The sequence below is a fragment of the Zootoca vivipara genome, chromosome 3 (assembly GCF_963506605.1).
Source record: "Zootoca vivipara chromosome 3, rZooViv1.1, whole genome shotgun sequence".
In the NCBI taxonomy this organism is placed as follows: Eukaryota; Metazoa; Chordata; class Lepidosauria; order Squamata; family Lacertidae; genus Zootoca; species Zootoca vivipara.
In genome coordinates this window covers 47204917-47219632 of record NC_083278.1, presented here as the reverse complement: position 1 = coordinate 47219632, position 14716 = coordinate 47204917, and the positions used below count along the sequence as shown (strand labels likewise).

The 14716-nt window shown below is 40.6% G+C and overlaps 1 protein-coding gene across 1 annotated transcript in view; it reads left to right on the top strand.

Moving 5' to 3' along the window:
* The window catches only part of PREP (prolyl endopeptidase), a 60351-nt gene extending 46401 nt beyond the window's left edge, over positions 1–13950 (top strand). Inside the window, exons 11-15 of the mRNA XM_035109312.2 lie at positions 3583–3719; positions 6716–6810; positions 9536–9667; positions 11749–11905; positions 13230–13950. Coding sequence (XP_034965203.1) covers positions 3583–3719; positions 6716–6810; positions 9536–9667; positions 11749–11905; positions 13230–13524 — 816 coding nt within the window. The 3' untranslated portion in view covers positions 13525–13950. The remainder of the gene's footprint in view (positions 1–3582; positions 3720–6715; positions 6811–9535; positions 9668–11748; positions 11906–13229) is intronic.
* Positions 13951–14716: the final 766 nt, after the last annotated feature.

The window sequence follows — 14716 nt, the reverse complement described above, 5'->3', positions numbered from 1 at the left end:
AATAGAGTGTGATGGTTCTTGAAACAAAGAGTGATTTAAAGAGACCTTTTTTAAAAAAAGAAAAAGAAAAAAAAGCCTAACTGATTAAAGGAGAAGATATTGGAGAGCAGAAACCACAACTGGATGTGCTTGATCTGGAAGCTTCTGTTAGTGCAGAATGCTGCAGCATGATTGTTAACAGGAGTGAAACCCTGTCAGCATTTAACACCCCTGCTCAGATACCTGCATTGGTTGCCAGTCTGCTACTGGGCCAAGTTCAAGGTGTTACTACTGGTATATAAAGCCCTTAACACCTTGAGACCAGTTTGCTTGTGATTACATCTTTACCCCATGCATGCCCACTCGACCACTTTGATCTGAGGAACTGGCACTCCTGCAGATGCCCCGTATTAACTTGCTCCGTGCTTGTATGAAATAGATCTTTTAGTGTGACAGCACACTTGGGGAACGCCCTGCCTATTGACATCTGGCTTGCACCTTCACTGTATCCTTTTTGGCAAGTTGACTTGCTTACTGTATATCTGATCCCCAACTAGGAATTGAAACTATACAGTATAAGGTAAAATGTTTTGGGTAGCGGGGTAGGAATTATCTCTGCATAAGGGCTTTGGAGTGTCACTGGCAGCCAAGGTTGACACTACTGGGCTGAAGATGCTAAAAGGTATTAGCACATTCATTCAATTGTTGTAGCTTCCAACTGGGAAACTGTTAAGAGTGCTCAGTGTCAGAGGTGAGAAGATACTGGGGTGGGGAGGAAGAAGGGGATCAAGATTTCAAGCCACAGTTGTAAACGACATCCATTATTTATATTGCAAAAACCTCTGTGTGTGTCAGTTATATTGTTCTCCTTTGACACTTTCCCCTTTGCTATCGACTGTTGTTTCAATAATTGCCTGCATCATGGCGTGTTCTGGCATTAAGGGCTACTTTAATGAAAGGGATCTGACTTTAATTTCTCAGGTTTTCTAGTACAGTAATGCATTCAATGAGACACCTTTTCAAAAAGGATAAGGAATGGTCACTGATCTTCAGTGTGCTCTGCAAGAACTCAAAAAGAATAGAAGTGTAATAAGAAGGCTGCCTTCAAAAGCTTTTGATTAACCCGCTTTGCATCAAACCTTTTAGACATTTGATATTGTGTGGAGGGAATTAAACTATTTTCCTTACTTGGTTAAGCAACAATAAAAAAAGCTTTATTCTATGCCTTCGCTGCAGGATTTCTGTCAGATTTTTTTTTTAAAAAAATTTTAATTATATTTTCTTCCGTTTCTTCCCCACCTCTTTCCCCCCTCTCTCCTGCCACCTGGGGAGTTTCTGTCCACCAACCATTTGCTACTTGACTGCAAGGCTCACTAACAAGGGCTAAAAAATAAAATAAAGACTCCTGGAACTTTTCTTCTACCAGCATGACACTGCTTCATGTCCCTATAGGTGGCTGGTGAAAAAAACTTACCTTGATTATTTATCCTTCTTCTGCTCTTTTCTGTAACAGCTTTTCTGACCATATCGAGGTCTGTGCCTCCCTTGACGGAAGCCTTTATTTACCTGGAAGTTTGGCACCAAGGCTGGCAACATTAGGTCAGCTGTTCTTTCATTGGGATAAAGCAATAGATCAGTCCTTGGGGGTCCGTCGTGATCAGTTGGTCAAATGGGTATCCAGTATACCTGAGTCCTACAGAATAGGTATAAAGCATTGACTTGTGCTGAATTCACACCCCTTTTCCCCTGGTGTTTCTGGCATGTTCAGATCAGGGTAAAGAAACTGAGATTATCCCATACTGAAGATGCATCCTTAATAGGGGATAGATCTGCTATTTTTCACCATGGAAGGTGGTTTTAAGAATCTAAGAAGAGCCTGCTGGATCAGGTCAATGGCCCATCTAGTCCAGCATCCTGTTCTCACAGTGGCCACCTAGGTGCCTGGAGGAAACCCACAAGCAGGATATGAGCACAAGAGCAGTCTCCCCTCCTGAGGTTCCCAGCAACTGGTCCTCTGAAGCATCACTGTCTCTGACTGTGGAAGCAGATGATAGTAGCCATGGCTAGTAGCCTTCTCTTCCGTAATTTTGCCTAATCCTGTTTCAGAGCCAGCCAGGTTGGAGGCCCTCCCTGCCTCCTGTGGAAGCAAGTTCCATAGTTTAACTATGTGCTGTGTGAAGAATTAAATGGTTGTGAAAAAATGCTTTGCTTTGAGGCTACTAGTTGGTTGATTCCCCAGATGGGCGGGGTATAAATAATAATAATAATAATTCTCTATGTCTACTTTCTGGTACTGCGGCCAGCACTGGCTCAGTTTTATTCAATAGCTGCTGTCACAGGCATACATGGAGCCTGTTATTCTGTGCAAGCCTTTGATACTGATTTATGGAAGTGTTTATTCTTGTGAAAGACTTGTTAAAGCAGGCTACTTTCAGGGCTGGAAGAGTTTGTTGTCACCTGTTGCATGCAATGTAACTAAATAATAAATGCTTTGGAAACCTTGTTCCATTTCCCCCCCCCTTTTCCATTCTCCTCCCCCACTCCAATCTTTTGAAATGCCTCCCCCCACCGCCCCGTAGCTGTGATTGAGCAGGAGCTAATTTAAGACACTGTAGTGGTGTTTGATTTTACCAACCGTGGGCACAGTGATAAATATACTCACTAAATATCATGTGGGAGAGAGGGATCGTATTCCTCTTGAAGTTATCTGCTAGCTACAAAAATAGCTCTCCCCTAGTTTTCTGTGTGGCTTATTTCAGCAAAGCTGTCTCTGTGTATTTTTTTTATAAAGCATTAAAAAAAGAGAAGAATATTGCATTCTGTTCCTTAATTGCTGGGAAATTTTAGTTAGCAGTTCAAGGTGCTGGTTTTAAAGCCCTAAATAGCCTGGATCTTGCCTGCTGCAGGAAGCACCTCTTCCTACGTGTGATCTATGGCTCATTAATATAAGTAGGGGAGCCTCTAGTCTCGGTATCAGTTCCCTGTAAAGCAGGGGAGCGGAATCTGTGCCCTCCCCCCCCCCAATGTCATTGGACTCCAACTCCTATCACTCCCAGACAGCACAACCAGTATGGAATGATGGAAGTTGCAGTCCAATAATATCTGGTCATAGGTTCCCCACCCCTGCTATAAACAAACTAGGAACAGGGCCTTTTACAGTGAGAGCCTCAGTTCTCTAGTGAAGCCTGCCCCCCTTGTTCTCATTTGTTTTGGATTTCAGAGAAACACTTGTTCAAGCAAGCTTTTGGCGTCTCTTGGGAATATAACTTGAAAACTATCATCCCCAACTCTACTCCATTCACTCATTTAATTGATTTGTATCCACTTTTTTGAACAGTGTCCAAACAATGTTTTTCCCCAATGGGTGACTTAAAAATTGCTGAGGGTATCTGTTTGGACACAGTAACATAATGCTGGACTCAGTGGTCTGATTTAGCAGTGCTTGTCTTATGTCATAATTCTTGCGTCCTTCAACTTCCTAACAATCAAAATGTTGTTTATTTCTATTTCCCATTCTTTTCCTTTGTAAATTAAAATGGTTGCCTGTGGCTAAGATCCATCCAAGCAGACTGACTGTACCATATTTGTTTTTCTCTGTCCTAGGTTTTCTACCCCAGCAAAGATGGTACTAAGATTCCAATGTTTATTGTCCACAAAAAAGGAATCAAATTAGATGGGTCTCATCCTGCTTTCCTTTATGGTTATGGTGGCTTCAACATATCAATCACACCAAGCTACAGGTAAGCAGAGATGGGGTGCTTATGAAGATTTGTAATAGTGCCAGTAATTTTATATTAAGAAGTTGTGCAGTGTACTGTATTATATAGCCTGAATTTGCAGCTAAAGGATACTGATAATGAAACTTAAACCCAGTGGAAATAGCCAGGTCAAGGGAGTTCCCAAAACATGAGTGATCATTTGCTAGTTAAGCAGCCTGCTTTGTCACCTCTTACTAGCTCTTTTCTGCTTTCAGATTTTTGTTGACCACACTGCAGGTCTCCTTTAACACGTCTATAGTCCTTATTTTTCATCTGGCAGAGTTTCTGTGCTAGTTTGAAAGTCATGACCAAACTACGAGTCTAATGGTGACACTCCTTTTTCTTACATAGATGATATTGGTGTGTTTAGGAGAGATAATCTGACAAATGCAGTTGGTGCCAACCCTGCTCTGCCCTAAGTAGTACCTCTGCACTGCCCTGAGAACTGCTTTGAGCCATAGGTCAAGTACTGTATACATTTCAAAAAAAAAGAAAGGAGAAAAGCTTCACTTAAATTTCCAGCACGCTAGCAGAACAGTGCTATAAATGTCCCAAATAGGTTCTTATTTGGGGACATCCCCATGGGGATGACATTAAGATGAAATTATTGAATCGTTCCATGTCTTAAGATCCATGCTCTCAGACAATGATGTTTAGCAAAGACTCTCTCTCACTCTGCTGACTTGAATTAAGAGCCACTGTTAGGTCTATGTACAACTACTACCTGCCTGTTATTCTTATCCTTCTCTTCCCTTTATTTCACTTCCACTACTTACTCCTAAAGCTTTGCTATTTTCAGCGTTTGTACACAATTCTGATTCTTTCTTTTTTTTAAGCCTTATTATAGTTAACTTGTTTTATTCTAAGTTCAGATATGAAGTTCCCTTTGCAAAGAATTTGGACAGTTTTTTTAATGCAAAAGTTAAAGTTTTCAGGCCTTGAGTGTTTCCCCACCAGATCCTTGTGTTCACCTAGCAGCTAAAAAAAGAGGCCAGCCTTTGGAGAAGGGGCTATTTTTTGGCAGATGGCTCATAGGTACTCAATACCACAGAAGAGAACACTTGAAATAAAAACACACTCTTTGCATGATTCCAAGAACAGGTGACCAGGGGAAAACTATCCTCTCAACATCCCAAGGGCTTTCTCCATATTTTGCTGTCATGTCTTTTATTCAGCAGCCAGTCACTCAGCTATGTACCTTGCAGATGTGACCTGACAATAAAGCCCAAATGAATGAGTCATAAGTTCAGAAGCAGAGAACCAAAAATGCCTGCTTAAATGGACTTTAAAAACAAAACAAAAAAACACTTGCATAATATATAAGCTTCAAACCTTTCCCATTTTATCACTGAGCTCAGCTTTAGAATCAAAAATCATCTCTGTGCACACAGTGATCTTAGTACACATAACAAGCAGCGTGCGCAGCATGTGTGTAAGTGTCTCTCGTGTGCATCGCTGTGTCGCAGACTATTTGCAGCCACGTTTGTCAAGTCAAAGATCTTAGTCACTTTGGGCACATGAAGCATTAACTAGCAGCTCACCTGTATCTTTCAGTCTTAGTGCTACCAGGTTGGCCTAATGTAGATGTAGAATGCTGGCAAATGGAGGTGGTGTGTTCCACCAGAATGCAGTCTGAGAGAGGAAGCTTGGCCTTTGAGCAATCTCACTTGGGGCTGGTGGGAGTTGTAGCTCAGCAACATCTGGACGAACAAACATTCCCCGTAACTGGTTTAAGGGCTGGAAGCCAGTGTGGAAATAGAGCTGCTGGCCAATGGAAAACAAGAACATCAAAAGGGCAGCGTAGCCTTTGTTTTGAGGGCCATACATATACTTATACATACAGATACAGTAATATGCACACTTTAAAATTAAAAAAAAGACTCTGGACCAGATTCAGCTAACCACATTCAGCTACATCAGCAGAAGCTTATGCAAGGGCTAGTGTCATAGGGCTTCCTTCCACCCTCTACCATTGCCCTCAATTGGCTTGTATGGTGTTCATAGCTACCAAAGAGAAACACATCTTGTGCAGCTAAGCTTCCTGTTGGACTGATTGTGCCTAAGTTGCAGGAAACTATCCAAACATTAGTTGGATGAAGAAGAAGGAACAGAGATCAGTTTCCTAGAGTCGAGCTAGAACATCTAAATACCTCCTGCCAAAAAGAGATCATTAACTGGCAGGCAGTATCCTGTGAATTAAAATGGCATTAAAGGTTCTGTTCCCTCAATATCACTCATCTTTTGGCTTTTTAAATTAACCTGGCATGTCTTTTTTGGAAAACTAGCCGGACTCAGGTGTCCAACGAAGACTGAATAGCATTTAAGACTGCATTCCTGTGACCCCTTGGATGGTGTCCAAGGGCCCAAGGGAGGTATTGTGTCTTCCTTCCGCACCACTGCAGAAATCTCTGGCACCCTGGGCCATACATCAGAGCCCCTGACATTGTAGAGTGTGCTGTGGGAATCCCAGGAAGTGGCTTGGTTGTAATCCAGCTGCTTGTCTAAATGGAGGCATTGCCGTTCAGTGGCAGATCACCTGCCTTGCATGCAGGAGGTGTCAGGTTCAATCCCCAGCATCTCCAAGGTAGGACTTGGGAGAGAACCTGGCCTAAAATGCTGGAGAGCTGTTGCCAGTCATTGTGGACAATTCTGAGCTAGATGGACCTGTGGAATAAGGCAGCTTCCTATGCTCCTACATCTCTCATTTTTCTTTCCTTCCATGAGAGGTGGTGGGCTCTCCCCTTCCCTGGAGGTTCGTAAGCAGAGGTTGGATGGCCATCTACCATGCATGATCTTGTTGAGATTCCTGCATCGCAGGTAGTTGGTCTTAGATGACTCCCAGGGTCCCTTCCATTTCTTTGATTCTATGAATGGAAACATATTCCTCCTCCAGCTACATTTTGAGCATCATAGGCCAAGCGCTGAAAATAGTTACCAATTAATTGTCTTTGTGTGTGTGTGTATATATATATTTGCAGTGTATCAAGACTCATTTTTGTAAGACACCTGGGTGGCATTCTAGCTGTGGCTAATATCAGAGGAGGTGGTGAATATGGAGAGACCTGGCACAAAGGTAAGAGTTCCTTGGTGCAAAAAACATACCTAAAGTGTCAAAGAGAAAAACAGCTACCAGATTTTTAGAAGACATCTGAAGGCAGCCCTGTTTAGGGATGCTTTTAATGTTTAATCAATTATTTTATTTCATTTTTCTGTTGGAAGCCGCCCAGAGTGGCTGGGGAAACCCAGCCAGATGGGCAGGGTATAAATAATAAATTATTATTATTATTATTATTATTATTATTATTATTATTAAGTGCTTTATTCAATAACAGTCTGCAATCCTGGACACATACACACACCTCTCAGCAGAACTTGCTTGTGAGTGTAGTCATGTAAAGGGTTGCACTGTGATTGTCTTTCCACAGGTCAAATGTTTGTATGTCTCCATGCTAAACAACTGCAGAGGTCTGGTTTTGTTTTTGTTTTATTACCTTAATTTGACTCCGGAACACCATCATAAATTTATTTGAAAATGTCCATATTTCTTAATTTACAAAATAATTTTCTCCATTACTGCATCAGTTTTGTTCCTCTTTATTATTTTAATTGCTTCTGTAGTCTGGAGTGTTTCCCAGTAATTGGGGATTTCAGAAAGAGACAACACAGTATTACTGCCCCAAAACAAAGTGCCCTTCAATAACAGGAAATTAGCTGTAGATCTTTAACGAGTTCTTAATAAAGTTAACCTTTATTTGGGAGGGCTCTGGTTTTTCTGTTTCATTTGCACACAAGACTGTGTGTTGGCATTAGGTTGAAGTCTGTTGGTTCTTAAGTGTCATGAGCAGCTATTGCTGATATTCATGGAGCTTGGCACTGTGGTCTGAGCTTCACCTGGAATGTCCAGGAAACTCCAGATGTATGGCAACCCCTGTCCGAATTTCCTTAAAAAACAACAACACAACAACCTTTGTGTCCGGATTTTCACTTTTTGAAATATGGCAACCCTAACTTATATTAACCACTATAAATTGTAGAAATTTGCCTTGATTGAGCCACAGTAATTGTTTTCATGGCTATGATCCAGAAAATTTATTGGCTATGTTAGGGTGTAATAATAAATTACGGTTTATCATTATGGGAATTTACCGCATGCTTATGTACTCTCTCTTCCTCCATCACAGCTGTTAAGGATGAAACTACAAATCTTTACTTCTGTTTTTGATTAATTTCAACAAACTGTGGTTGTGGCTTTCTGAAATAAGCCAACTTAAAACCCTGATTTATGAAGATGGCTTATTTCAATAAACCATAGATTAACCATAATAACAAACTATAGATTAACCACAAAAAAAACTTAAGGATGAACTGGGCTAATTGAAAACAGAAGTGAAATCTTCTGATCTTGTGCTTGCAGTCCTATCAGAGAAGTAGAGAGTAGGGAGCACATGGGTCCAAGGCATTGGTTTGTTCTCATAGCAATAAACCATAGTTTACTGCTACATCCTAACAGATCAAACATTGTAATTTTGATTATTTTGTGTGTTTATGTGAATTATGTGTATGAATTCTGTACATCTTGGCTTGGATCAAAGATGTATAAGCAGAACTCCCCATTGCAGCTGCTTGTTACTCCCCAAGCAGCTTCTAAGCATTGGAGGATTTTCCAGAATAGAATGAAATGGGATGCAGGTGCTGCAGCAGGAGAAGGAAGGGCACCTTTTGTGACTTAGTGTCTTCTGCCCATGCAAGACCACTATGGATCCAAGCCTTTATACATAATGTCATTTTCTGCCCGTGGATTTAAGAAGCTTTATTGTATTGTTACCTTAATGTAAATATGGCTTTGACTTGTTTTGAAGTATGCTGTATTTTCTCAAAGAGGGGTATACTATTGGTGAAAATCAAGGGACCTGCCTTGCCCAGTAAAATTTATTTTGTTCCACCTGGCTTAGGTTTTTTTCACGTTAATACAAATAAAAATCTACTGAATGGGAGGGAATAAAATATTTGCTAGATTTGGAACAAGGAAAGGCAGGAGAGTAGGCAAGAAAACAGATCTTGCTGCATGGCAAAAAAGCGTACTAACTCTTAAAACATCTCTGCATTCCTATACAATTGTGTTTGTGATAGTGTTGTGCTTTTCTTTGTTTTTGATAACTTTAGCTGTGCACCTTAAGTTCTTTGTTGATCTGCGGTAGATAGATGCCAGAACTCAAAAGGAAGATATATTTCTCTAGCCCTGATCACCACATGAATGAAAGATTTATTGTTTTTAAGAAAAGTGCTCATTTACTTTTTACTTTTTTTGCAACTATAAAGTTTATAAGCCTATAAGCTTAAAATACCATAAATGAGCTGGATGCTGTCGATTTCCCATTAAGACAAACCTCAGTCAGAAATGCACATGGCCGTTTTGTCTGCAATCTACAATGTGACGCTTTTAGATGCGATCAGTTATTAGGAACATTACCTGGTCTGTGCTTTCCTTCCTTTCTTCCTTCCTCTCCCCCCCCCCCAAGTCTTTAGCATAGGTATGTATTATTCAAGCCTTTTGAAAGCATTAAAGGTACTGGCAAGACCATCTTCTGAACTCTCTGTTGCAAGTGATATTATTTTTTTGTGTTCCTCAACTGCATACATTATTAAAATACTTGTGGAACTGAAAAATTCAATCCAAGCAGTTCTTTTTGTGTGTACATACACCCTAGAGTACTTGTTCTGAATCGTCAATATCAAAAGTGTGCGTATCTGTGTGTTTTTCAAGGGTTAATTAGCTGGTTTTCTTTATTTCCATTTAGGTGGTATCCTGGCCAATAAGCAAAACTGCTTTGATGACTTTCAGTGTGCAGCTGAGTATCTTATCAAAGAGGGGTATACCTCTCCAAAGAAACTGACTATCAATGGAGGTTCAAATGGAGGTCTCTTAGTGGGTAAGAAGAGGCTGTCTGCTTTCTTTTCCTTTTTAAAAAATGACGAAGCTAAGTGAATTTAATGTCATGTAAATAAATGGAGGACTCAGAGGATAATCTGGAAGGACGTTCCCCTCCCCACACAAGTTGGACATTGCACCGTTTGTTAACAAACTGAAGTAATTAGTGTAATACCCAAATATTGTCTAGGCCTGCAGAATACCAATTCGCCATTTAAGAAAACATCTGCCTTTATGAGCTCCACACATAATTACTGCACTGATACATCTGTCTGTTTTTCCTGTAGGGTAGAACTGGCTTCATACAAAACACTTTGTTTTTATTTTTTTAAGTACCGTAGGTAGGGAAGGAAAGAGCAAATTCATATCAAAAAATAGCTAGTCAGAGCTGACTTTTGCATCACTAGTTGCCACGAACTCTGCTTTAGCCCACACTCTCCTATTTTGAAGTATTTTGTCCTTATGTTTATCCAGGACCAAAGCCTTGATACGGCAATGGTACCCCTTTCCATGCACAGTGGAAACCTTTTGCAGGATGAATTGACACTGTGTTCTTTAAAAAAAAACAAAAGCACAAGTGGATGTTTCCTAGAACAACACATGCGCAACAGGCACTAATTGGTTCTAAGTATTACAGTTTTGAGTTCCATTCTCTGTTTTTCTTTATTTCTTATGGGTTTAACTGCATAGTCATGGAATTACATTTGAAATGTGACTGTAGCATATACCCCAAATCCACACAACCTCACCATTTTTAAGCCTATGGCAGAATTTTTAGGGCTTTTTATAGAAAACTGTTCCAAAATTAGTGTGATAAATCTCTTAATACAAGAGCCTTGTATCAAAACAGTCATCTTTTGCCAAGTCCATCTGCTTCCCAAAACCATGTTGATGGTACCAAGATATCTGTTCCCCTTCCACCTTTCATGTCATGAGCCTAACCGTATGAAGAGTATAATATTATTGTGATATAAGGCATGAATACTTCTCTAGAGCTGTGTATAACTAGGGACTGATTCATAAGAAGATCCTGCAGGATTCGGTAAATGGCCCATCTAGTCCAGCATCTTGTTTTCACAGTAGCCAACCAATAGGAAACCCACTGCTCACACAAGTGTTTTTCTTTCTGATCACCCCTGCATTCCATCTCATTGTTGAGAAAATTAACCAATCTGTTTGACTGAAATTACCTAAGACGGTCCCAGAGTCTGTGTACTGGCATGTTTACCCCATGAATTCCTGCCCTGCGAAATGGCTTGTGGGTATTTTGATCTGCTCTGACACTCTTCAAGATTTGGGCGTATCAGTCCCCTGGAACCTGAGCATACGGTTCCAGTTAAATTATTTACCAGCCGTTGAAAATGTCTGAAATATTGGAAGGCCCTTAACCCCTCTCTTCTCGGTAGACTTGCTGCTCTAAAAATGCTGTGTTTCCTTAATCTTTAGTTTTTATTTAAAGTCCTTGAGAAACACAAGGACAAACACTATTTAATAATAGGCTCTTCAAATGGTTGTTCAGTGCCGATGCTTCACTTGTTGAGCTCAGCACACAAAAGGCAGCACTGATTATCAGCACTGCTTTGGACTGATTGGAGCTGACTCCACAGAACATGGCCACTAAAGTTGATAGGGTAACAACTGGATGGCCAAACACATGAAGTTTGACAACATCTGGAAGGCCCTGGAACAAGTGGAGGAAGATTTTGCACCATCCCCCAGTTGCTCCTTGTCTGCATGAAATTGCCCTTCCTTCCTTCATGTTCAGCATATTAACGTTCAGCATGTTCTAAAACATGCATATTTGTTTTTGTCATAAAGACAGCCTCCTGGATTCCAGTTCCCTACAGAATGGATGCAGGTGCTCCTGCATCTCATCCTCTTTCCCCCCTAATAAACTTCTGCCTTAGTGCTAAAGCAACAAACTGATCTGTTCCTATGCAGGTTTGCCCTTACATGTTTCGAATGTTGACATCCTCTGATTGCCATCTTTATAACTGCTACTTGTAGATTTTAGCTAGCACTGCTAGCTGCTTTAAACATTAGATTCAATTTGGGTTGGGTGTGTTTTCCTCCACTTTCCAGCTGCCTGTGCCAATCAGCGTCCTGATCTATTTGGCTGTGTTATTGCTCAAGTAGGAGTGATGGACATGTTAAAATTCCACAAATTCACCATTGGTCATGCTTGGACAACAGACTTTGGCTGCTCTGATTATAAAGAACAGTTTGCCTGGCTGTACAAGTAAGTGGAGTTTTGTTTTGTTTTTCCTTGTTTATATTCACCGCCTCCTTCTTGAATAACAATAATATGGTAGCTGCAATTGAAAATCACATCGTTAAGTGACATCATAAATCCAGGATGCATTCATTTCTACATTATCTCTTGAGTTCAGTAAATTTCTCACATGTAGGCAACTTAGCTTGCAATTCTGAGTACATTGACCTGGAGATAAACTCTATATGATCAGCTGAAATTACTTCAAAATAAATATATTGAGACTGGGGTGGTGCAAGGTATTCCCAGTATGTTAGGAATGCAGTTAACATTTTAACTATGCTTAGTTTTTTTGGGGGGGGTGTTTTATGGCTACAACCTTTAATCAGCTTTGAAAGCCAATGAAGTGTTCTGGACAGCTGGTGATCATAAGCAGTTTCCCCTTTTGAGATGCGGTGATCAGAACGGAACACAGTTTTTGAAATGTGGCCTTGCCATAGGGCCCTACAATAATGGCAGTTTTTATTTCCAGTCTCATTTCCTAGCAATCCCTGGAATAAAATTTGCCACTTTAACCCCAAGTTAACTGCCCTATGTACTCTTACATCCTCCTCTTGTTGTCAGCCAAATACACACACAAAAGGGAGGGGGGGGGAACTACCATAAAATGTAAGGAGCCCCTTTCCTGTCCACTCTTGGATTGGAATGAGTCAGTAGGCCACGTGTACCTTCCTTTTCTAGATCCAGACATCCCATTCCTCAACAAGAACTAATTCTCAGAGCACCAGCACATAACTTGGGTGCTTAAATGTTTGCACTAGCTGCCCATGCATCACCAAGGTCAGGTTCAAGGTTCTTGCATTAGTTTACAAGGAGCCTAACAACATGGCTCTAGGATATCTTAAGGGCTGCCTTGGCCATTATATCTTGGCCAAATCACCGAGATCTTTGAGGAAATCTCTGTTGGTGGCCCCCCCGTGGCTCAGATGCACAGTTCAATATAGAAGTTGTTCATATAGTGTGATGGGCCCAGGCCAGTGGAAAACGTCCCCAGCTGAGATTAGTCAGCATCCTCCTTGCTCAACTTTATGCAGGTGATTAAGACTTACTTGTTCCAGCAGGCATTTTAAGATAGCATTCGGTTTTGTGATAATTGTCCTATTGTCTCATTTTTTTGTGGTTTGTTTTTATGTTTTACACCACTTACAAATGCAAATAATTAGGCAATGTAGAAATGTCTTGAATAAGTCAATCATGTTCCCAGCCCCTAAGATTCCTTATTATTTTCCCACTTTCCTGCCAAGTGGCAGCATTTTATCAAATCTCCAACAAATGTGTGTCCCTTGAACAGGTATTCTCCACTCCACAATATCAAAATTCCGGAAGGAGAAGGATTTCAGTATCCTGCCACCTTACTTCTAACAGCTGATCATGATGACCGTGTGGTGCCTCTTCACTCCCTGAAGTTCATTGCTACTCTACAATATGTCGTGGGCCAAAGCCCCAAGCAAACCAACCCACTACTAATTCACGTGGACACCAAGGCTGGCCACGGGGCTGGGAAGCCCACAGCCAAAGTTATAGAGGAAGCATCTGACATGTTTGCCTTTATAGCAAGATGCCTAAATCTCGAATGGATAGAATAGGCCGTTACTGTCTCAGTTAAATCAAGGGCTTGAACAACATTTTAAAACTATACAGGAGCACTTGGTGTAGTACTTACATTTAAGAACTGCCACACCCAGCTTCCCATGAACTTTGTCTCTCCTTTGCTTCTGTTCAGTGTTTACTCTTGGCTCTTCATTTTAGTTCCAGTCATCCCTTTTAAATAGCATGTTTGGATAATTAGGCAGATTGCAGATGACGCTGTTAACGTGAATTCTTAAAAGTCAAAGGTGTTGGTGATGAAAAGGTTTTAATGTGGTTTTTCTCCTTGTAAACATATCCAACGCTCTCGTAATTAAATGTAAGTACTGTTCCAGTATAGACTGTCAACTCGTATTTTCTTTACAGCCACGACGAGTGTTGGGATTATTGCCAATGCCTCTCCATTAAAATAACTATATCACAAATGCGGAGTAATTTCAAGTTGTGTGTCAGTTCTTTTAAAGGTCTAGCTTTTATGCAGCACTGCTTTGAATCAGTACGCAGTTGCGTTGTTTTGCACAGTGCAATACACACACACACACACACACACCTCTTTCCTTTTAACATCTATTTTTAACCAGTCTTGTTATCTATAATCTCTGGGCTGTTACAATTAAAAAGAGGTGCTGCAAATTGAGTAGCAATGCAACTGGAAGAGCCCCTGCTTCTCTTGACTGAGTTGGTACATCAGGCCTTTTCTCAGAAGATAAGAATTTGCCCTAGTTGCCTCAGACCATTGATCCATCTAGTACAGTATTGTTGGCACACTGTTGTCAACAGCAGTCCTCCAGAGGCTTTTTCCAGCCCTTCCCGAAGATGGAAAGGGATTGAACCCGGGACCTGTGAGCAAAATACATGCTCTGCCATTAAAACATGGTCCTTTTCTCAAGATGTGCCTAAGTTATACAAACTTAACATATGCTAAATGAGAAGATCAGGCTTTCCCTTTAATATAATGAAATATTTTTCAATGTCTGATATACTCTTGATTGACAAATAGTAAATGTTTTTCTCTACAGTAAAATCTTGATTTGGAAATGTCATCTGTCCAAGGCAGGGCAATGTTTTTTTCTTTCCTTTTGTTTGAAATACCAAGGAAGTAAATAATCTTTGGAGGAGGAGGAGAGCGAAAAGAAAGGAGGATTGATTAGCACCTGTCATTTCTTCTGCTTTCTATTGTTCTTAAGAGAA